The following is a 23,543-nucleotide window of genomic DNA, read 5'->3' as shown; positions in this document are numbered from 1 at the left end:
TGGCACTCGGATCGCTTCGTTTTCCGCAGAGGAGGAAACTTCGGGCGACCTCTGAAAAAGGAAGCACTTCGAGTGCCATACCGCCGGCAATTTCTATTCTATCCGGCGGGAAGTTTGGGGAGATTTGTCGTCCGAAGGAGAGACAGTTTATCGCTGGGCGACTAAATCTCCCTGAATCTCCACGTGTGTCTCTGCCCTTTAAAGGCACATTGTGAAAATATAATCTGCAATTAGGCTATATATGGGAATTTACTTTTTCTGAAATGCACTAGCATAATGATTTATATGGCCCTTTATGTAATCTTTATGGGTTTGCCATGAGCAAATTTAGCTATAGAGTGAGTCCTGAGGTAGCAGAAGTACATGGTAGGATTTTGCCCTTTATGGAATAAGTGGAATCTTGTGAATGCTTTGCCATTGTTAATGGAATGCCTTGCAAGCCTGACTTTCCCAGGCAGATTGAATATCTTCATGTTTGTGTCCTGGAACACAAAGGCGCTAATGGCTACTCTCTGAATATACACAAGCTTTTTATTGATCTGCCTCATGGTAACACTTGTTCTGGAGCCGCATACCCGTATGCCCCTATAACTAATGCCGGCAGCTATATAGTGCTGCAACTGAATTTTAAATGAAACATTTGAAAATGAAGGTATTTTGTTTGTTTGAGACTTTACAGGATTAATATTTGGCCGAATTTAGTCTAATTTAACTCCTTATGTGCCAAAACCAACTTTTTAACATTTCAGGCTGATTTTATACTCTTGAAAAATGTATAAAAAAAATTGTGGTTGCACCATTTAATGAGCGGTTAGGTTGAAATTTCAAACAAAGCCAATCTGCAGGTGCTATTTATTGGTTACCTGTTTAAAAGCAAACATCTGTTGTTATTGGTTACTAGAGTGGGTTTTACTACGTTACTGCAGTACAACAGTTCCGTTACACCACTTTCTTCCCAGAATTTATTTAATGAGGAATTGCTTCTGTGTTTTCTCACACTCGACCTCGACTAAATGTAAAGACCACACTTGGTCCTTCTTTGTCACTCTCTATAGCTAAGAATAACTCTTGTTTCATGGCATGATACATTATGCTGGTTCTCTTGTGATACAACAGCAATCAGTAATGTGCCTCTGCAGTTGTTTGGCAACAAAGATCTTGCAGTTTAGAGTTGTACATTAATTGAAGAATATACAGAATGAATATCCCAGATTTAAATCCTATTTCACCAAGAATATTGTTTGGCAAGAGAACGGTCAAGAGCCAAAGACAAATGACAATGCTTTGCTAGAAACAGTGGCCAACAGAATTTTGTTTTGTTTTTTTTTTTGGTGCTCACATCATTGCAATTTTTTCCATTTTTGGTTCATGAAAACTACAGAAAACTGGTAAAAATTGGTAACTGGCCAATTTCTACATCTTTAAATGTTCTGCTTTGCTCTTTCCCAGAGAGACCTTATTTGTTTCTTCCTCCCACCCAGGGGTGATCCTGGTCATTTTGCCTTCCTTTTGCTGGCCCCATGGCACTCACCTCTTCAGTGCCGGAAGGGGTCAGGGGCAGTCCACATCGCGCTGGAGGGGTCGGGGGTGGTCCACCACTAGTGCAGAGAGTGCAATTGCCCTCTTTGCACTAGAAGAGACGAATTTCCGGGTGGAAATTCGGCTCTTAGTTACCAGGAGCAGTATTTTTGCCGCCCCTGGCAACCAGGGGGTGCTGCCGTCTGAGGTGAGTGCCTCAATTCGCCTCATTGGTGGAGCGCCCCTGCTCCGACCTGTGAGTATGAGGCTAATGCAGCCGAAATTGTTCTTCTGAAATAAAGCAGACCCAGAATCCGCCCCTACACGGACATTAGCCTCCTGTCCTACCTGCTAGGGATGGGCACATTTTTTCGCCTTGTTTCGCTGAAAAAATGACGCCCATAGAGTTGTATGGCGTTATGCGTCAAAATAAAAAGACGCGGTCAAAAAAAATTTCACTGTGCGGCAAATGTTTTTTGACGCCCATAGACTTTAATGGGCGTCAGCAACATTTTGCTGGCGTCTAAATTTTTTGCGAAACTAAACGGGTCATCCTACCTGCACCCAGAACTTTTTTGTGTAAAGCTCAAATTCAGGCACATGCAGTGGATTTTAACAAAGAAACACAAGAGTTTGGAATCCGCCTTGTGTGCCTGCACCCAGACCAACACAATGGAGAGTCTACAACTAATTTTTATTACATACTTTTCTATTTAGCTCCTCTCCTATTCATATACCAGTCTCACAGATACTAAATTATCCCTATTCCTGCAAAAGTCTTCCTTTCTCTGCATGGCATTGACCCGTAGGACTTGGCAACAAACATGCACAATAATCGCTATATTTGTATTTTACAGTCTTACATCTGAAGCTCTTAAAATCTTCCTGATGTGTAATTATGCTCTGTCTGCATTGCAGTTATTCTTGCATGGCTGGTTATATAACCTTTTGTAGGCAATTAGGGTTTGTAAACTTTCTCAGAAAAGATGGCAGCAGAAATGTTAGTTCAAATTTTAGTCAATCTTTATTTTTCAAGCAGGAATCTGCATTTTGATTACGGAGCATCTCGGCTGTAGGATTTTTGTAAACAACTAATTAGCCAAAAAAAAAAAAAAGAATATTTTCTCTCCTTAGTTGCCACTTCTTGCTATTAAAAGATTGATTATAAAGATCAGGGGGCACATCAGCATGAAATATGCTTGTTATATTGTGCATTTTGATGACATGCCCTAATTATCGTTTCTAGGTGATGTAGCATTATACCTGCTTCTGATTTATATTCTACGACAAACTTTCTCCCTAGACTTTGCCTTTTACTTTGTTTTTACTTCAGAATAAATATTACTGTTGAATGTGTTTTGGTTTATATGTGAATCACATAAGGGACATACTTGTTTTTTCATTCTGTCTCTTAACGGGGTTGTTGCCTTCAAATTAACTTTTAGTATGATGTCTAGAGGTTGATATTCTGAGACAATTTGCAATTGGTCTTGCTTTTTATTCTCTATTCTGTTGAATTATTCTAGTGAATTATTCTATTGAATTACTTAGCTTTTTGTTCAGCAGCTGTCTAGTTTGGAATTTCAGCATCTGTCTGGTTGCTAGAATCCAAATGACCCTAGCAACCAGACAGTGATTTGAATGAGAGACTTGAATATCGATAGAAAATCAAGTAATAAAAAGTAACAATAGCTATAAAATTGTAGCCTTACAGAGTGATAGTTTCTTGCCTGCTGGGGTCAGCGACCCTTCATTTGGAAACTGGAAATAGATGAAGAAGGCACATAAAAAACTAAAAGAAATGATGATCAATTGAAAAGTTCTATAACATGCAAAAAGTTAACTCAAAGGTAAACAACCCCTTTATTGTAAATGTAGAAATCATGAATTGCTTATCCAGCATTCTATAAAATAAGGGCCCAAAAATATTCCGTACCCAAACCCTGAGGTTGAGCATATGATTATGAAGAACTTGTCCGATTTCAATTTGTGTTTTTCAGACACTTATTAGATTTATCCTCCATTGATCACATTCATTTAGCTTTTTTGTTTTACAATTAATTAATGCCAGCACCCACCAGCATACCATTGTACTATCTCAAGTCAATCCATCATGTCACATACACTTCACTTACGCTCTTCATAAAATCTCGTATTAAAGACCGGTTGTTCATTTTAATTGCATAGTAATTAAATCACAGCAGAAAAAGATTATTTGCAATAGTTCTTCAGCCGCTTGAGAACAGCCAGAACACTGAATCCAGCAATTCAGAAGGGGCAATTAGACTGCCGCTAGCAGACACCTTGGAACACTCCGTTTCCCTGCTGCTCTGTATTAATAGAATGTATGTAAATAAGCTTGATATTACCTCTGGGATCGTTATGATTTAACAGCCTTGTGATAAGAGAAATTTATGCGGCCCGCCTATGTCTATTAATTATATAGTATAAAGTGGGGTCGCCTCCATCATGCTTTGTATTCGCCATAAGCATAACTTGAGCATATGCAGATAAGGAATCTTGGAAACACGCCGCTCCAAAGAAGCCATCTTCAATTCTTTATAAAAGTAGAAATGTATTGATCGTTATTAAAATCCAAACACAGCATGCCCAGACATATTTATGGCTGCCTGCTCTACACATTTCATGGCTTCCCGCCACTTCATGAGAAGCTTTTCATCCTAATTTTCCTTTAGGTTGGTCCCAGCCCCTGCTCCAAGGTTAGTTGCACCTAGTTTTAGTATTCGTTGCCAGATCCATCATTTTTGGATTCAGAGAAATACAGAGCTCTCTATGAAAGATTTAGTACTTTAGATTTAACAGTAATTGGCATATTCAGATTTATGCAAAATAAAAAAATATAATTCACTTTAGGAAAATATTTGCTTTTAGTTGGCCAGTGCTTTAAAGGGATACTGTCAAGGGAATTTTTTTTTTTCAAAATGAATCAGTTAATAGTGCTGCTCCAGCAGAATTCTGCACTGAAATCCATTTCTCAAAAGAGCAAACATATTTTTTTATATTCAATTTTGAAATCTGACATGAGGCTAGACATATTGACAATTTCCCAGCTGCCCCGAGTCATGTGACTTGTGCTCTGATAAACTTCAATCACTCTTTACTGCTGTACTGCAAGTTGGAGTGATATCACCCCCTCCCTTTTCCCCCCAGCAGCCAAACAAAATAACAATAGGAAGGTAACCAGATAACAGCTCCCTAACACAAGATAACAGCTGCCTGGTAGATCTAAGAACAGCACTCAATAGTAAAAACCCTTCCTTCCATGATTTTGACTTGTGAAAATGTTTTGTGTATTTTTAGGCCAATCACACACAGTACGTTTTAGTTTTTTCTTCTCATGTGCCACCTACAAAGTGATTTGGGCATTCAAAGTGTAGTATGTGTAACAAAGTTGATTGACTGAAAAAAATCTGATTAGTTACGTGAATTTCTATTATTTGTATCAATATGTCCAGCCACATGTAGTCATGATAGAGAGTGGGCCTACAGATTGTGCATGTAAATATATTTAAAACATCCCAGCATACAGTAGGTATAAGCATACGGAAAGCATTTTAGGACATCATCAGGAGAACACATGATCCTGCAGGAGCTTTCCTAAAGATGAAGTATGCAGACTCGCCTCTTATTATATCCGAAGAGACTGCAGTCACACCTCCATGCTGCCCACATTTACTGTTGCAATCTCCCCCCCCTCGTGGCTCATTCCTCAGCCCTCTCTCCTTAGCTCTCAGCCCACCCTCCTTAGCTCTCAGCCTACCCTCCTCAGCTCCTGGCTTACGAACGGAGGTCTGAGCACGGAGGTCTGAGCACGGAGGTCTGAGCACGGAGGTCTGAGCACGGAGGTCTGAGCAGAATAAGAAGCGAGTCTGCATACTTCTTCTTTAGGAAAGCTCATGCAGCAGTGTGTGTTCTCCTGCTGATGTCCTAAAATGATTTCCCTATAAACATATGGGAAGTACATGTGGTATCAATGCAAGCAGTATTCATGGCATGGGCCGGTTTGGGAACTCTGTGCTGATTCTCTTCTGTTTGTTCTTTTAGTTCAGAACTGGACATTGCCAGGTATTCTGCACCCAGCTATGATGAAGTGATGAGGATTGGATATGAAACGTCAAACACAAGGGCACCAGAAGATCATGACGGAATCCCCATGTCTCTTCCTTCTTACGAGTCTTTAACAGAACTTGATGAATCCGCACCAACCAGGCCGATAGCTGAGCCACCGCAAAGGACAAATTCCCGTTCAGGGAAAGAAAAGAAACCTTTGAATGTCAGGAGAATTAAATCGGACAAGCTGCACCTTAAAGAATTCAGATTAAACCTGTCAGGCCAGACGAGCAAGACCACCACCACAATTGAACCTTTGACTCCACCACCGCAATATGAGGAGAAGCCTTTAGATCTGACCAAGCCTGTATAGAGAGGGAATATCTATTCCTGTCTCTGTCTCTATTGGACTCAATGATATGATATCTGGACCGTTTACTCATTTCTACGAAATATGTAAATACGCTGTCAAATCAGAACAGCTTGGGTGCAGCCAAGGTTTCCCAAGATTATTGACACAATGTGGCATAGACCTAGGGCTGCCCGTTGTTTGTGAGACTTAAACACAGTGGGATGTTAGTGGTACACAGTGAGGTGTATAAGGCAGTGGAGCCCTCTACAGCCGTTACTAAACTACAGCTGCCGGCATCTACAATGGCTTGGGTTGTAGGTTGAATCAAGGGATTGTTTAGCTTAATTTTGAGACCACAGGTTAGACCTGGATCAATGTTTATGTCCTCTTTTTGCAGCTCTGGTAAATATTTATATTACTGCTGCCTGTGCAATCGAATAGTCTTCCCCTTAATAAGGTTTTTGCTCTGTGGGTCCCAGGGCAGCACCCAGTTTCTGCCTTCCTCCACCATGTTTTTACTCTGTGTTTTACTGTGTTTTGCATTGCGCTGCATGTGGGATCAGTCTCACAAAAGCTCTGGAGCACAGCGTAGAGCTAACTGGGTCCATAACAAAAGTCCCAACACCCTAATATCTCTTCCCTGGGAGCAAAGGATTAGGACTTTATGAATTAAACAATAATTTATAGTTTATTTCCCTTCTATTTTTGCAATTTATTTCCCCACGTTTGGAAATTGCAATATTTTTTTCAATAGAGTATTTTCTCCAAAAGTCCTTCTTTCTCAGCACTATGCACACTGCTCCAAAACAATGATAAATAAATCTATCTAGATGTTGCCAGCTTTAACTTTTAATAGTAGTGTTTTTTTTTTTTAATTAAGCCAAATCTATTCAGTTCTCCACTAAAGGGTGCTGCTGCCTTTTATCTACCCGTATGATTAAAATAATACAAAAAGAAGGGGGGGAAAGTTGGGTAACACTACAAATATCTATTTTTGATACATGGTTATTCGGTCTGTCTAGTGTTTGTATATAAATTGAAATCTGTCTTTGAAACAGAAATATTTTGTTTGTTTTAATACTTTGTAAACAGACATTTGTCATATTAATTGGACACTATCATCAAAATAAACCGTTTTATTTGTGTTAAACAATGTGTTAGAATTAACGAGATGTCTTAACTCTGATTACAATGTCCAGTAAAGAGACGGTAAAACATGAGATTTCCGATCTGATTACAATGTCCAGTAAAGAGACGGTAAAACATGAGATTTCCGAAGTGAGATGGAGATTGTACTTACTGCAATTCAGAAACTCGGTGAAATCCTTGCATGCCTCCCTGGGGTCCCGTCACAATAAGATGTTGTTTATGTAGCGGAGCCACAGGAGGACAAGCGACAAAGGGTGTGTGTAGAAGTCTCCAAATACTACCTTACCCAAAAAAATGATAGAATAGATTTTTTTTTTAATTTTTTTTAGATTTCATGATATTGGCAGTTTTTGCACTGCTATCACAAATGTGTAACCAGAGCACACTGAATGATCTGTCTGAGCAAAACAGCAAAAGCTTCGAGCCGTCCTCCACCCCAATAATTGTTCAGTGTGGAGCAGTGTCTGTTAATTCATTGCTTTTCTCTGGCTCTGACACTTAAAGGGATTGCTCACCTTCTAAACACTATTACTTTCTAATAGTTCATATAAAATGTCATAAAATAATAGTTCAAATAAAGCCTTTTGCCTGATGATTTTTATTTTTAAACGTTTTTCTAAACTTGGTTTAATTTTTTCCAACACCGACTCTGTAACCTGGTTTAATGTGCTACATTAGTTCATACATTTCTTATATTCTGAGAATATTCCCTTCATTAAAGGGATTCTGTAATGCTTTTTATGGTATATTTTTTATTACTAAATTACATTTTGTACATTGCAAGTAATTCATTTTACTATTTACATTTTTTTTTCTTGAACTAATGTTTTTTTTTTTTTAAGTTGTCATATTGGTGTGTAGGCGCCATCTCAGGTCATTTTGCCTGGTCATGTGCTTTCAGAAAGAGCCAGCACTTCACAGTGGAACTGCTTTCAGATAAACTATTGTTTCTTCTACTCAATATAACTGAAGGAGTCGTGACTTGGATTTTTACTGTTGAGCGCTGTTGGCATATCTACCACTAGGTAGGGCATAGGAGCATTTTTAGCAATGCAGGTGTCTGGGAGCTGTTATCTGTTTACCTTCCCATTGTTCTGCTAATAGGCTGCTGGGGGTAAAAGGGAGGCTGGGAGACATCACTCCAACTTGCAGTGCAGCAGGAGTTGCCCAAGTTCAGAGAGTCGCCCAAGTTCAGAGAGTCGCCCAAGTTCAGAGAGTCGCCCAAGTTCAGAGAGTCGCCCAAGTTCAGAGAGTCGCCCAAGTTCAGAGAGTCGCCCAAGTTCAGAGTGCTCCCCATCTATTTTATCCTCTTTATTAAAGGGCAAACCGGACTTTCTGTTTGTGTATTGATTTCCCCACTACACCAGCATCCAAATAATGGTATATTTATAGAATTCTTCATGTCTTCTATGTATAGAACTGCAGCAAGCAGCTAACTGGACACAGCATGAAGGAGATACCTCAGGTCTATGAGGATTATACAGTCCGACCAAAAGAACCGTTTACAAGTTGAAACCTTAGTAAAGTGCTATAATACAGTATTTCCACTTTAACACTGCGGAAAACATCTGGTATGAAACCAAGAACCCCAGCGCTGTAACCCAGCAATGCTAATCACTGCCCTACCAATGGGATTGTGCTATTTCTTCTTTCTTTCCAAATGTGGCTTCTGACTTTCCCAGGGAGATGGAGCCAGCATTACCCCCTTCTGATCCATTTGGGCCAATGAATAAAAGAACAGAATTAGCAGGATTGATGTCTAGAGTATGCTGTGGTTTTATGGTGTTATCTCAGGGGATAGAAGGGGAAGAAATACACCAAGTTTTATCAGCCCCACACCAAGCTCTGCACACATTCCGTTAAATAAAATAATGAGCGTATAGGAAAAGAATATACGTTAGAAACTCGTACTCTTGTGCCAATAGCACAGAATCCAGACTTGTTCCTCTAATAAAGCAGCTTTATGTGACATGGTTCTTGAGAATAAAATATAGGCACCTCATTCCTAAACCTGTTGTACTGTACGCAGGGAAAACTAAATGGTGTTCTTATCGGTGCCTTCTTTCTTTCACAGTAACGTAACTATAAGCTACGAGGCCTGGGTGCAGCCGGGCCCATCCCCCTCCCAAAACCATTTTCCCAGTGGTTTTGTGTGTATGTGAAACCACCGACGGGCCCTGGTGCATTCACATTCCTGGTAGTTCCACCACTTGCATGGTTTCTGTGATATAGCATTGGATGGCAAGGAGCATATGGAGTTCAAAGTATAACGTTAGAACCATAAAGAAGAATGGAGAAGGGATCGCTGAACAACAGAAAAAAGGGTAAAAGGGATGAGCAAAATAGGGGGGAAACTGATTAATGAATAATGGGGTGTGAAGGGCAGGTTGTAAATGTGATTGAAAGGAGAAGAAATATTGCTCTTAGGCTAGGGTCAGACCTGTCCGATCTCAGTCTCCAGAGAAACACAGGCCAAGAACCTGAATACATTGACGCAGTGGATTTTGGTGCCGAAATACAAGATTTTGTACAAAAATCTGCTGTAGCCGACCCACCCAAGCTGAGGCAATATATTTGGGTGGCAGCGGAGGATTCTCTCCCTACGGTCCGATTCATCTGGCCCTAGATTTAGGGATGAAAGGGAAAGAAAGGAGGTGATAAGTAGAAATGGGAGGCTAAAGAGTTATACAATACATAAAAAAGAGGTAAGGACCGCACAGCTCACCGTTCCCCCCTCGCAATTCAGGTGCTCAGTCCAGCAGTGTCCCCACTGTAGATTCCACGAAAGCTCAAAGAAGAGACGGCACTTCTGAAAATTGGGTTTTATTCGTGTTCCTGCAAAAAACCTTACGCGTTTCGGGAGTTATCCCTTAGTCATAGGACCTATGACTAAGGGATAACTCCCGAAACGCGTAAGGTTTTTTGCAGGAACACGAATAAAACCCAATTTTCAGAAGTGCCGTCTCTTCTTTGAGCTTTCGCTAAAGAGTTATAAGCAGAGGAAAGGGAAAGGAGAAAAGGAGGGAAGAAGGAGGCTTGGGATCCTAACAGCACCGTGGGAGACACTGCACATACCAGTATACAGTATATTTGTGTGTGTTTCTGGGTGTATAAATAAACATACAGGCCCGTTATACAGCCCTGACCTGAGCTTTTTCTTATTCACTATACATTACAATATACATGTAATGATTGATGCAGTGACTGACATGAATATCAGCAATGCTCTTCTACACCGTAGTGCTTGTAACTCACACATGTGAAATAAGGGCAACTAACTACTTGGCACTAACATACCACTGTCATACACTTATTTCTGAAACAATGGTGTGTGTGTGTTAGAGTATGTACATTATAATCCGTGGAGCAGTTGTGCAGGACAGTGGGAGAGCTGTGTCAGGGATGTTTGGGGAGAGGCAGACTCATTAGCACAGAGTTGCTCCCATAACCTTGAGAAAGTCCAGAGATGGCTCTTCCCTTTCCAGAACGAAGGAGACTTGCTGCTCTTTTGCTGATGCAAATCTTGGGGAGAGTCAGTATAATTGATTGTTTCTATTTTAAATCCAGTCATTGAAGAGAGACATCTGGGCATTAGAGTCAGTTTGCTTTCCATACACCTAGTAATTGTGCTCAAGTGATAAGGCTGTGCTCCCTCAATTTTAAAGTGATACCTACCCTTCTAAACCAATAGCAGCATTGGATACCTGACGTACAATTAGCCCTCAGGTTTTTAAACTCAAGTCTGTTCAACAGAGTTCCTCCCTGCCAGCACAGTACAGAGCAGAAAGCACACCCTGCATGACAAAGTGTCAGCTCTGTGACGAGATTTTAAAATATGATGTAAAGAAGCAAACTGCATCAACCATGAGTTATATCAGTAATCCATGCTGCAATTTCAGTTATTCAAATATACCAAATAAGGGTTGGACTGGTGCATTTAATTCTTGTTTAAACTCTCTAGCACTCGGGCAAATTCCCCACCCGGCGAAAATTTGCCAGCGACGTCTACGCAGCCATCGCAACACTTCACCAGGCGTAAATTCGACAGGACAACGCTAATGCACTAAAGTGTGAAGTTGAGTCCAGGGCGCCGAACGCTGGCGAATTTTCTCTAGCGTTTCTTCGGCAATCAAAGCGATGATGCGATAGCGTTGCCTAATTTGCATATGGCGGGAAATAATAAAGTTACATGAACGTATATGTTGCAGCCAATACATTACATTACACAAGTCCAGGGAAGCTTAATAAATAAAATAAAGTTGTTATATTGCCCTACACATGAGCCCACTGTATAGTTTATGTTCCATATGTTAGAAGATGAAGGGGGGAACCCGGTTACCCAAAAAAAATTTTACGGACCTTTGCAGGCTATCACTCTGAAAAAAGGAAAAGACGCCAGCGTTTTTTGGGACTTTTGCACTAAAAATTGAGGAATTCCTATGCACTCCATTGCACTTCTGGCAAATGAGGTAATGTTCAGGAAAATCCACATCTTACTGAATTTTGAAGTTACCTCCATTCGCCAGAGAGAAAATTCACAAAGCAATGCCAGCGTTAGTCACTTTGCCCTTTAGGGAATCTGCCCTTCAATCTTTTGCTAACATTACACATTTGCGTAAACAGACCCCTCACACCCTTAACTAAAGCTGGCCATAGACGCAAAGATCTGATCGTACGAATCGAGGATTCGTACGATTTTCGAACCGTGTGTGGAGAGTCCCGACATTTTTCGTCCGGCGGAGATCGGTCGTTTGGTCGATCGGACAGGTTAGAAAATTTCTGTCGGCTGCCGATAACATCTCTGCGTGTATTGCCGATCGTATGATTTTCAGTGGGAGACTGTCACTAGCTTTGGTTGGACATAGATATCGTACGATTGCTGTCAGGGGCAGAACATTGCTGATCTGTTCTTTAACTAATCTGACTGGTAAGACTTTGATTTGAATGGTTAGTGGCGGGTTGGGAGATGGGAAAGTCCGATGGTACGATGATTCATACGATCGGATCTTTGCATCTATGGCCAGCTTTACCCTGCACGATCGTGGAGTGCTCTATCCGTTCAAAATCCACTTGTTGAAAGTGCTGGCTGCTCAACCAGATCACCCTTCCCTTACATGTAGAAAATAATACAGAAGCTCACCAGTATATTGCTCAATGATGTAGGTGCTTTATTTGGCCCATGTTTATCTGCAAAAAAAAGAGGGGGGGGGCAACGTGTCAGGGCCCTCTGGACCCTTTGTCAAGCCTCTTGTCCAGACGGGCCCGAAGACTCACAAACTGTGTTTTAATAGGTAGCCCCAAAAGAAATGATAATGGGTCTGGTTCGATAGTGTGTTTGAATACAGCCGACAAAGTGTCAGCTACCACGTCCCAGTATTCTTTAACTAGTGTGCAAGTCCACTACATGTGGTAAAATGTGCCTCTCCACATCCCCCGAAGCACTGTAGCTATTGTACGAGATATGGGCTAGTCTTGTGGGGTGTAATACCACCTAAATATCAATTGCCTTTTCCATTATTGTTGCACATATCGATGTCTCGCTAGCCTTATCCCACATAATTTGCCATTTCACTGGTGTGCTCACCTCTTGCAGATCTTCCTGCCGTTTTTATCATATAGGTTTGCTTTAAAGCGGTATTATCCAGCGCCAGACTGTTATACAATCATGAGATCAAGTGGGTATTCTGATCTGAAGAGTTACATAAAAGCTCAAAATATTTAGGGGCTGGCGTGGGAGTATCACTTTGTACAAATGTCTGGGAGATGAAATGGCGGATCTGCAGATATCTGAAAAACTGTATAAAGGTGGCCATACATGGGCCAATAAAAGCTGCCGACAGACCAAGCCCCCCGACGGGCTTCCCCGTTCAAGATCTGGCCGAAAGTCGGGCAGATCTCGATCGGATGGGACAAAAAATCCTGTCGGATCGCGACCGCATCTGTTCATTGATGCGGTCCTGCGATCCGACTGCCCGTTCCCATTCGTTAGGATCCGTTCGTTGGGCCCTAGGGTCCTCAAGGTGGGCATATCGGAGAGAGTTCCGCTCGTTTGGCGACATCGCCAAACGAGCGGATCACTCCGTGTATGGCCACCTTAAAGCATATTTTGATTAGAGATAACTCTTTTAAACTTTCACTGACTCTAGCACAAATCCTTAAAGTAGAGTGGCAGAATTTGTGTTGCTGTAGGTTATTTTGAGAGAGTACGCTCTTACACATCTTCTAGGCAAAGGGAGATTTTTAGTAACAGGATATTTAGAAGCTTATAACACGACTGTTTTTATCACATAAACCACATACAATAAAATAAACTTATCTCAGTCAATGTGCTCATCTCTTGCTTTATTTCAGTATTGTAATTAGGGGACAGTGCTGAGTGAAAGGCACATGATAACACTTGGTCAGTTGTTAACCATAGTATTCAGTTTGATGGAAGTTTGCAGCCTAATGTGATAAGAAGTTTGAATTATGCACAGGTTCTCTCTTCAGATTTCTATCTCGTTTTCTTTGAAGCAGGGTTGTATGCAAGAATCAGCGAGAGAGATGCTATTCCAAAGAGAAAAGTCTGTAGGACCCAAAGGATTTGCACACTGGTGTCTGTAATTCCTTTACATCTAGAAAAGAAGAGGGAAAAGAAAAACGAGTTGTTAAAAATAAGGTTCGTTTTTACATAGGGCTCAGTGAGTTTTCAAGAGAATGAGTGAAGTTAAATGTATTTACATGGGAAGTGATAAGAACATACTGCAATTGGTTCACAAGGAATATTAAAAGCAAATATTATGTGTTAGCAAAATTATATTGATGTAAACATTAAAAGACTTGCCTGCCAACATGGTTTGAAATATATAACTGACCCTGCTTCATGTAAATAAACCAGAATAATAAACTTTTTTAGTAGTAAGTGCCATTGGGTAATCATAAATAGAAAATTGCCATTTTAAAAGATAAGGGCCGCCCCCTGGGATCGTAGGATTCTCGGTGCACACATACAAACCATACATGTTAGGTCACATGAGCCAATTAACTGAGTTGTGTCTTTTGCTTCCACACTTCTTCCTGTTACAGTTAGGGGCAGATTTATCAAGGGTCGCAAGTAAATTCAAGGGCATTTTCAAAGTAAATAAATTCGAAATTCAAAGTAATTTTTTGGATACTTCGACTTCAATTCAAAGTAAAATAGTTAGAAGATTCGACCATTTGATAATCGAAGTACTGTCTCTTTAAAAAAACTTTGACTGCAATACTTCGCCAAATTAAACCTGCCGAAGTGCTATGTTAGCCTATGGGGACCTTCTAGAGCAGTTTTCTAAGTTTTTTGAAGTCGAAGAAAAATCGGTCACTGAAATCCTTCGAATCGTTCGATTCGAACGATTTAATAGTTCGATCGAACGATTTTACTTCGACCGCCAGACTGTCAAATTGGTAAAAAAACTTCGACTTCGATATTCGAAGTATTCCAATTTGATGGTTGATTTTCGAAGTATTTTTACCTTCGAAATTCGAACCTTGATAAATCTGCCCCTCAGAGTTGTAGTATTTCTGGTCAGGTGATCTCTGAGGCAGCACACAGACCATCATGAAATGTGGGTTCAAGGCAAGAGATGTAAAAGGGCAATATTTACTTAAATATATATTCCAGTTTGGTAAGATTCTTTAATATGCCACTTAATATGATATCAACTATCTTTTGCTTAAGAATTAATTTTGGGGGGTATAGTTTTCCTTTAACTATTTTTATGATGGTCAAGGTTTAACAAATTTGTCTATTGACTGAAGAGCCCTGTAGAATATACCAGGTATGTAAAATTGATACCAAAATGTAATTTACTTTTCTCTCACTCTTATAATGATTTTTTCAGAATATTGGTTTATTTTATATGTTTGGGTATAAAAAGGGCATATAGGAGTGAGAAGCTATTGGGGATTAGTTAGATCTACGGATTTATCCTATAAAAAAAAAAAAAAAAGTTTTATTTTTCCATCCTTTTTTTCTATAGTGAAAATATATCCTTAGCTCTATAGCAATGACTAACTCAATTAATGCTTATAGACCAGATGTCTATTAAATACAAAGGCAGATTGTAGCCTGCGCTCAGAAGTGCAATGCACTAGCCAAACTTTTCATACATCAAAAATGTTGATTATGTTGTACTGTAAAATTGTATTTGAGGGTTTCTTTCATATGTCATTGGCATATGAGGTGGTTTGGCTGTAATGTGACAAACAGGAGCACAAAACAATCTTCCCCACCAGCATTTTATTCCTTGATATTATCGATATGATCAGCTCTAGCATCATAAATAGGCCCCTAGGTGTGTTGCAACTGCAACATGATCAGTATTAATAATAGTCTTCTAGCTCTTCCTATAAAGGAACAAAAAAGGAACTAAACGCTCTATGCAGGAATGTGAAAAATGATTCTGCCTCTAAGTGACTTATATATGTAAAGGTTAGTTTGCCATTTTAAAACAAAAGTTGCCTAGAATATTTTGCAGCCTTACAAGGAAAATGGAGATATACTAACCTGCAAAGCCAGGCACTGTATACAGCCTCCAGAAAGTGCACTATCCACGCCCCCCAAAACCTGTTCGAATAAATAAAAATGTGTTATTTCAGCGAAGAGAAAAACAGGATCCATTTCATAGCGGGAGATAAAGAAATATGACAGCTCTCACTCATATTATTAAATAAAATGTTACATTATATAAGCACACTTGCCATATGATGCTGGAAAGTGAAAGCTTTGAGGCAATTTTCAGATATTTCACCAAAACCGCCAATTTTGGGAAAGCCTTGAGACTCAGTAGTTGGAGCAGAAAGGCATGGGTACCCATTTTAGTAGTGTACTTTCCACAAAGATATGGGTTTGGGGGGTAAACATATATTTCTGTGTTTTTATCCCACAAAAAATGCAGTCAATATGTTGATTTTTCATTGCTGAAGTAAAGTCCTGGACAATTTGGATGTGCTAACTTCATATAGGAGTCTCTAAATGCCAGATACTTTGGTAAACCTATGCACAATGGGCACCAAACTGTTCAGTGGACCCCTGGCAATCAGGGTGCTTTTTCTTGGTACATAATGATACATGGCTGATATGATGCTGGAAAGTTGAAGCTTGGAGGCAATTTTCAGATATTTCACCAAAACCGCCAATTTTGGGAAAGCCTTGCGACTCAGTAGTTTGGAGCAGAAAGGCATGGGTACCCATTTTAGATTCAGTAGAATGTGTTCTGTGGTACCTAATACAATGTGGGATATGCGGAGCAGCAAAATACAACCTTTTAAGTGATTTTTCAGAATTTTGATAAATATTTATAAAAACCGTTAGGTTCAGACAAGCTTTGACGTTTAGTATTTAGGAGTAGAGAGACACAGTTACCCATTTTGGAATCAGCAGTAGGGATGGGTGAATTTTTTCGGCTCATTTTGCAGATAAAATGACGCACATAGACTTGTATGGCGGCGTGCGTCAAAAAAAAAAAAAAAGACGCGTGTCAAAACAATTTCGACGCGCGACAACATTTTTTTCGACGCCTGTAGACTTTAATGGGCGTCTGCGACATTTCGCCGGCGGCAAATTTTTGTCGAAACGGGTCAAATTCGCCCATCCATAATCAGCAGAATGTGTACTTTTTAAAAATATATGGTTTTCTGGGGTAAACCTACTGTTTCAGGATTTTTTGGCCTTGGAATCTAAAGTATGACGTTTTCAGCCTTCGTGTTTCAAAATTCGGTAATATACTGCCGGGAGTTTTTGCTGTACAGAAGTCCTAAATCTTCCTAAAACTATACATATCTGGTATTGGCATGTTCAAGACACATAAGGCTTTCCAAATCAGTTGAATTTTCATGCGTAAAATGAAACATGTTTTTGGTATAAATTCATATATTATGAAAAATAGTAATTTTTCATTTTATTTTGGTATTTAGTGCTATACATCTTTTTGCAGAGGTGGAAATACATGAAAATGTAGAAAGCTCAGGTTCTTCCAAAAAAAAAAAACCCCCAATGAATCGTTTTTCTAGGTAAACTAAAGGTTTCCCCGCAGAAAATGCCCCTAAAGTGAGAGAGCACAAAATGTTTCAAAAACGTCTGGCATTTCGTGCAACTGAAATGCGAAATTCTGCCGGCATTTAAAGGGTTACAATTGCTACACATATATGTACAGGGCTTCCTTCAACTTACCCATAATACATGAGTGTGGGGTGATTTTTCACTGTGTACTCAGCAAAGGATCCTAATGGTCCCAGGAACTTATAAGGGACGGTTGTAGGCCAGAAAACTGTCCACTGAAATAAAGAGCACAGAAAGCATGACGTCAGGGGGTCCCTAGATGCATTTGGATATCAACACCTTGTGCCCTGTTGCACTTCAAAATTAGACCACCTGACCGCTGTGAATAAAAACAGCTGAGCTTGACAGTTCAGACATCTCCATCCCGGGACCCACATCATGTCGCCCATCCAGGGAGTTGTAGTTGAACAGGCGAAAATGCAGTTTAACTGCTCAAACTTCTGTGTTTTATTCTCAGCTCTACATGTTTCGAGGCTCTTTGTCAAAAGTGTGTCGTCCACCTTCATTGCTCTCCCCAACCCTCAATGCCCTAAGCATTTAAACACAGGCACCGTGTGGCCCTAAGCATTTAACAACAGGTATATCGTGGCCCTAAGAGCATTTAATTAACAGGCACAGTGTTTTCTAACAGCCCAGTGATGAGAGGGTGATTCAAAAAAATAACTGCCATTCCTACATTTCTGTTAAGTCTCCCCATTTGCTCCTGATCATTTAAAAAGCTGCCACTGTGTTTATGGTGTATGTATGTATATACAGGTATAGGATCCCTTATCCGGAAACCCGATATCCAGAAAGCTCCCATTTTATCCAAATAATCCACATTTTTAAAAATGATTTCCGTTTTTTTCTGTAATAATAAACCCGTAGCTTGTCCTTGATCCCAACTAAGATATAATGAATCCTAATTGGAAGCCTATTGGGTTTATTTAATGTTTACATGGTTTTCTAGTAGACTTACGAAGACCCAAATTACAGAAAGATCCCTTATCCAGAAAACCCCAGGTCCCGAGCATTCTGGATAACAGGTCCCATACCTGTATATATATATTTTTTCACACAGAAAGCAGAAGAGCTTTTCTAGTTTTTGTGCTTCGTCCCCTCACCCACCGACCACTGTAGGGCTCCATAAAAGCTGTGGGTGAAAGCTGTATCCACACTGCTGCTGGGATGAAATGCCTTTAACTATAGGGAGCACAGATTGTTTCAGCAGCAGCAGGAATATCATGAGGCAGTACAGCTAAAATCATGGCACGGCCCAAGCCACCAGCAGATGCCCCTTTAGTAAAGTGTCACCAATATTAAATTGTTCTCGTCTTACTGCAAAGAATCCCATGGACAGACCAATGACAACCATCCAGAATAGACTCGTCCGCTTAAAATAGGCAGCACCACAAGTCGAAGCCATGGCTGGAGATGAATGGACTGCTTTACGAATGAAAGCAGTAGTTGAACCGTCACACCTCATGTGATTGTGTTATGAAGCGTCTGATTGGTCACCTCATTTGCTCATGCTATTGGCTCAAATAATGAACCAATACTGTGCGTATTTGTGCTGCATATGCCCCTCCCCTTAGCCTGTACACTCCCCCTTCAGTTCACTAGCCCTATAGCGTGATTGGTTGTTTCAATAGCAGGAAGACACTTTAATCTGGCGTCACTCGGCTGCTAATACACGTCATGGATGCTGCTAATACCACAGTCAGCTCCAGCGGTTCTCTCCATATGTGCTTTTGTGCTTGTGTAGACTGAATCTGTTCATGCTGTGGAATGCACGTATTCATTTTGCTACAACACTTCTGGAGGGAAAAAGAGGGTGTTGTTCATAGTTTTACGAGGCTGGTAGGTAATTTGTGAAAGTAAATGGGTAACATATCTCTAGAAAACACACAGCTACACCCAGGGGGCAGGAGGTAGTATAGGGTCCCCATGAGGCCCTAATTCATATAGATATTAAATAAATATTGGTAAAACAGGTAAACCTCTAGACATTTTGAGGGCCCAAAAAATAATTTGCTGTGGGGCCCATTTATATTTAGTTACACCACTGGCTACACCAGGCTGGGCATAGGGTTGCCACCCGGCCGGTATTTTATCGGCCTAGCCGGTAAAACACCTGTCAAGGCCGGGGCCGGTATTACAAATTTACCGGCAATGCAGTTGCCGGTAATTTGTAACATCCTTTAAAAAAAAGCCCTCGGCCTGCCCCGATTTGCGCAGAACTTACTGTTTTTGTAGTGTTCTTCACATCGCCGCAATGTTGCTCCGCCCCTTTTGTGGCACACTACGTAGCCCCGTCCCTTTTTGCATCATGGACCGCCTCCTTTTTGTTCCCTTCCCCCCACTGGCCAGTTATTTTTTTCACTAAAGGTGGCAACTAGCCGGTGAAACACCTGCCAAGGCTGGGGCCGGTATTACAAATTTACCGGCAATGCAATTGCCGGTAATTTGTAATACCCTTTAAAAAAAGCCCCCGGCCTGCACCCAATTCCAGCGCTGTGCGATGTTGTTCCGCCCCTTTTGTGGCACATCACGTAGCTCCGTCCCCTTTTAGCGTCACGAACCGCCCCCTTTTGGTGCCCGCCCCCCACCTTTTAATAAAGGTGGCAACCCTAGCTGGGCATACAAGCAATTCACCCTACTTCAGGCCCGGACTGGCAATCTGTCCGCTCGGGCAAATGCCTGAAGTACCGCTCCATTTAGTGGTGAAATGGGCCGCTTCTGTTTTGTGGCGTCTGGGCAGGGATAGAGAGTACAGTACACAGGCTTTGCTTCTCCCTTCACACACACCGGGCTGCCTTAAGCTGGCCATAGATGTTGAGATTTTTAAAAGATCAGATCCTCATCATGAGACCACGATTTTCTCGGAACGATTGTAAGATTGTACGAATTTACCATCAACTAAAAAGACCAATTTACCAGGAAAACAAAGGGGAGCTGCCTGCTTGGCCCTGCAAACATAGAGAGATTGCACTGGGACCGACAAAGATTTTTTGACCTGGCCGATCAATTTCCTGACAGATGTCGGCCGAAAAATCGTAAGATGTACGATTGTTTGAATACCACTAACCGCACGATAATTTCGAAGGATTGGTCGGACTTCCCTAAAATCGGTTGTTCGGCATGCAGAATTGTTGCGTCTATGGGGAGCTTTACGTTCTCCCCTCCTCCTGTGATTCAGTCAGGGAAAGGCAATGTCCCTCTCAATGGCCAGCATATGGTTTGGGAGGCGTCAGAGAGTTCCAGTCCTGTTTCTGTGAAACACAAAGTTCAGTTAGAGGGAGGGGAGTGTGTGTGTGTGTATCTGTCTGTATGTGGGTGTGGGTGTGTGGGCAGCTCTGATTGTTTTTTTGCCTGGTCTGCTTTTTACTCCCAGTCCGGCTCTGCCCTACCCCCATCCACATTCTTGTAAAGCCACTTAGATACAACACCACAGGCACAGGTAACTTCAAGTCTGGCTATAAGGGGTTACCATGAAGTTTCCATTTACTATGACAACTGGGAATTAGTCTTAATTTCTTTGTGTTTTATGAAATCATTTTTTCTGAAATGTTCAAATACTATCATCCTGTCTAAGGGGTAGAGGTTAAGGGGCCTAAGACTGTACAAACCTCAGCCCAAAGTGCACAATATATTATGTACTGCTGATTATTATTACACTTCTACTATTCATCAATTCCATTGTTTACATACAGATCATGAAATGCCTGTTTCACTGGTGAATGAAATTAATTTATGGCTATATTTCCATTTCATTTGTATTCAGAACTTACTGCTCTTTGCTGGAAAGGAAGTGGTGCCCTTATCCATTCCCGCTCCACACAGTCGATAGAAGATAAGAATGGCTAAATACCAAGAAACTAATTTGGATCCATCTGCGGGAGATAAGGGAAAACAAAACAGCAAAATGCACACAGATACTGTATGTTCTTTTTGAAAAGCCATGAATATCCTGTAAATTATAATGATGCCATTTCTGTCACATGACTCACTGTGTATTATAATAAATAATATGCCGCCTGATGAAAAATATGAGAATATCAGAAGTAACCTCTGAGTTTCATGACCTGATGCTTTGCTCCATAGTGAACCTGACCGGAGTGACTATTGAGTTGCAGCAACCGGCTGAAACAGGGAATCCGTAGCAGATATAATGGGCTGGTGGTTTTGTAATAGTTTTGTGGGATGGTATAAATGAAGGGTGTCTTGGGAAACTGATAGTAGAGCTGATGTTCTTCTCCCTGTTGTTGCCTTTATAAAATGGGGAGACACCAGAAGCGATTTGACAGATGATAATTCCAAGTGCCCACCTTGTATTTCTTTTTTAAAGATCTTGAAAACCAAGAGAAGACTAGACTCCAAAAGGCTCTGACTGCACTCTAGGACATATTGTCCTTCCAACAACATTAAAGGAACATGGTTTTATCTGTGAGATTCATTTCATTCATTTGCATGCATAGTTGAGAAAAGGCAAAACTATTTGAAGGGGGAGTCAATTTTAATGTTAGTACTACAGTTCTGGCTATTACTCATCTCTGGTGCCATGTATCCCAGTGTCCCTGCCTGGCTGGTGAAGATCCTGTCAAGGGATGACATTAGAAATTGCAGGGCCCCCATAGGAGAAAAATTTCTAGGCTCCCCCCTTACAGTTAAAAAAACTTTGGTGCTAGTGCCCCCTACAAGTTAAAAAAATACATTGGTGTTCAGTGGGACTTACCCTTAAAGTAGAATTCAACTTGTGGGGAAAAAACCTGTAACCCCCACCCCAGGTAGACCTCCCTCCCTCCTCCCCCCAGGCTAACTACCCCTCCCCCCGGGGAAATGCCCCCATACTCCATACTTACCCCTCATCGCAGATTCTTCCAGCGGAGTTCTACGCATCCATCTTCTGGGTCCTTGGTAAGCTGACTGTGAGATCAGCAATTTCCATGTAGTTTCGCGCAGTTGTTGCAAACCGGCAAACTGCTCCAACTGCGCAGAAATATCCATCTCTCAGTCAGCTTATAGAGGATGCGGAAGATGGATGCGTGGAACTCCACTGGAAGAATCTGTGCCGAGGGGTAATTATGGAGTATGGGGCATTTCCCCGGGGGTAGTTAGCCTGGGGGGAGGGGGGTCTACCTGGGGTGGGGGATACCGTTTTTTTCCCCACAGGTTGAATTCTCCTTTAAAATTTCCTCCTTTTTCTTCTACGTCGACAGCTTCTTTGTTCTTTTGCATGGGGGCTTCTCTGTTCTACTCTGGAGCAGCTTTTCTGCAGCATGCCCAGGCCACCCTGAGAACCAGAAATTGCCGGGGCCTGGGACATCAGTCACCCCTATGTCCCCCTGATGACAGCCCTGGTCCTGTTGCTGGAGCATGTTCAACACTGCCAGGCCGAAGTCAAATGTTGTCACATGACACTCCAGGTCCAGCAGGATGTTGTTAGGCTTCAGAAAAAAAGAAAAAGCGAAGTATTTCTAGAGGTAGATAATATAGGTTAAATAAACATTTTAACCAAATAAAATTTACCTTCTTTCAAGTCACTAATTGGCTACTGCCTGGTAACCAATCAGTGGAAATAAGAAAGCTGCAAAACAGGAACAGTTTTCTATTCTGTTCTGTTAGACATCCAGTTACTCCAGCCTTTATAGATTACATTTTTGGGTAGCTATATTAGAAACATATTTTATTTTGCACAGCCTATCTATTTACCCAATTTTTATTTTTACACTGAACTGTTCTTTTAAGGGCCCCTTAGTTATACAGGAGCTAGACTCCATTCCCTGGGTCAGTGTATGCCCAGGTTTAGCCACTAGGTTGCGCTGTGTTATAATATAAAAAGCTGTGCACCAATGTGCTCAGGGTCCATTTTGTTAATCCCCTTACCTGAGCAGGCAGGGAGGGTGAGGTGGAACAGTTCAGATCTAGTAAGGATAGTCTAGCTCACTTTCATGGGTCAGGGAGTGATAGATCGCCGAGCAGCTGAGAATGCCCAGAGGAGTGTGAGTGGGATCCCAGGTACCAATTGCCCAGAGTAGGGACTAAGCATTAGAGTTCCCTTCGTTTAGGGAAAAGGCTGAACGCTGTGTGCACTTTGGTAGACGCAGTTTATGCGTGAACTTATACTGACCAATGGTTCTTGTGAGTATATGCCTATCCACTGCTGTGCTATGTTCCGGTTTATCTCTGTTTGAACTCCTACGTGAATTACCTTGTTCTTCTATGGTTAAGTGTTCAAAAACCACTGGCGCCCATGTATCAACTGTTACAGTTATACTACACCCTGCCTCCACACCGTAGCAAGGTCTCATCCAGGGCACATATTGGGGTAAAGCTATAAGTTGCAGCAACAGTGCCACTCATTTTACTGTAAGCTCATTCTAACATGTTCTGAAT

The 23,543-nt window shown here is 41.2% G+C and overlaps 2 protein-coding genes across 5 annotated transcripts in view; one reads left to right on the top strand and one right to left on the bottom strand.

The window, feature by feature from the left end:
• tmem51.S (transmembrane protein 51 S homeolog) overlaps positions 1-7,669 on the top strand; it is a 29,049-nt gene extending 21,380 nt beyond the window's left edge. For 3 of the 4 annotated variants that reach the window (XM_018226879.2, XM_018226880.2, XM_018226881.2), the window contains exon 3: positions 5,584-7,669. In XM_018226879.2, the coding sequence (XP_018082368.1) occupies positions 5,584-5,962 (379 nt within the window). In that variant the 3' untranslated portion in view covers positions 5,963-7,669. The remainder of the gene's footprint in view (positions 1-5,583) is intronic. The other variant, XR_005963075.1, reaches the window with a different exon arrangement.
• Positions 7,670-13,417: 5,748 nt separating this feature from the next.
• Positions 13,418-18,596, bottom strand: tmem254.S (transmembrane protein 254 S homeolog). The gene is given in 4 exon segments (NM_001096432.1): positions 13,418-13,704; positions 15,615-15,674; positions 17,280-17,383; positions 18,487-18,596. Coding segments are annotated over 4 exon segments (372 nt in total). The 5' UTR covers positions 18,574-18,596; the 3' UTR covers positions 13,418-13,583.
• Between the last annotated feature and the right edge of the window lie 4,947 nt (positions 18,597-23,543).

The sequence above is a fragment of the Xenopus laevis genome, chromosome 7S (assembly GCF_017654675.1).
Source record: "Xenopus laevis strain J_2021 chromosome 7S, Xenopus_laevis_v10.1, whole genome shotgun sequence".
Taxonomy (NCBI): domain Eukaryota; kingdom Metazoa; phylum Chordata; class Amphibia; order Anura; family Pipidae; genus Xenopus; species Xenopus laevis.
The sequence above is the reverse complement of the archived record's forward strand: the minus strand, read 5'-3'. Positions and strand labels throughout refer to the sequence as shown.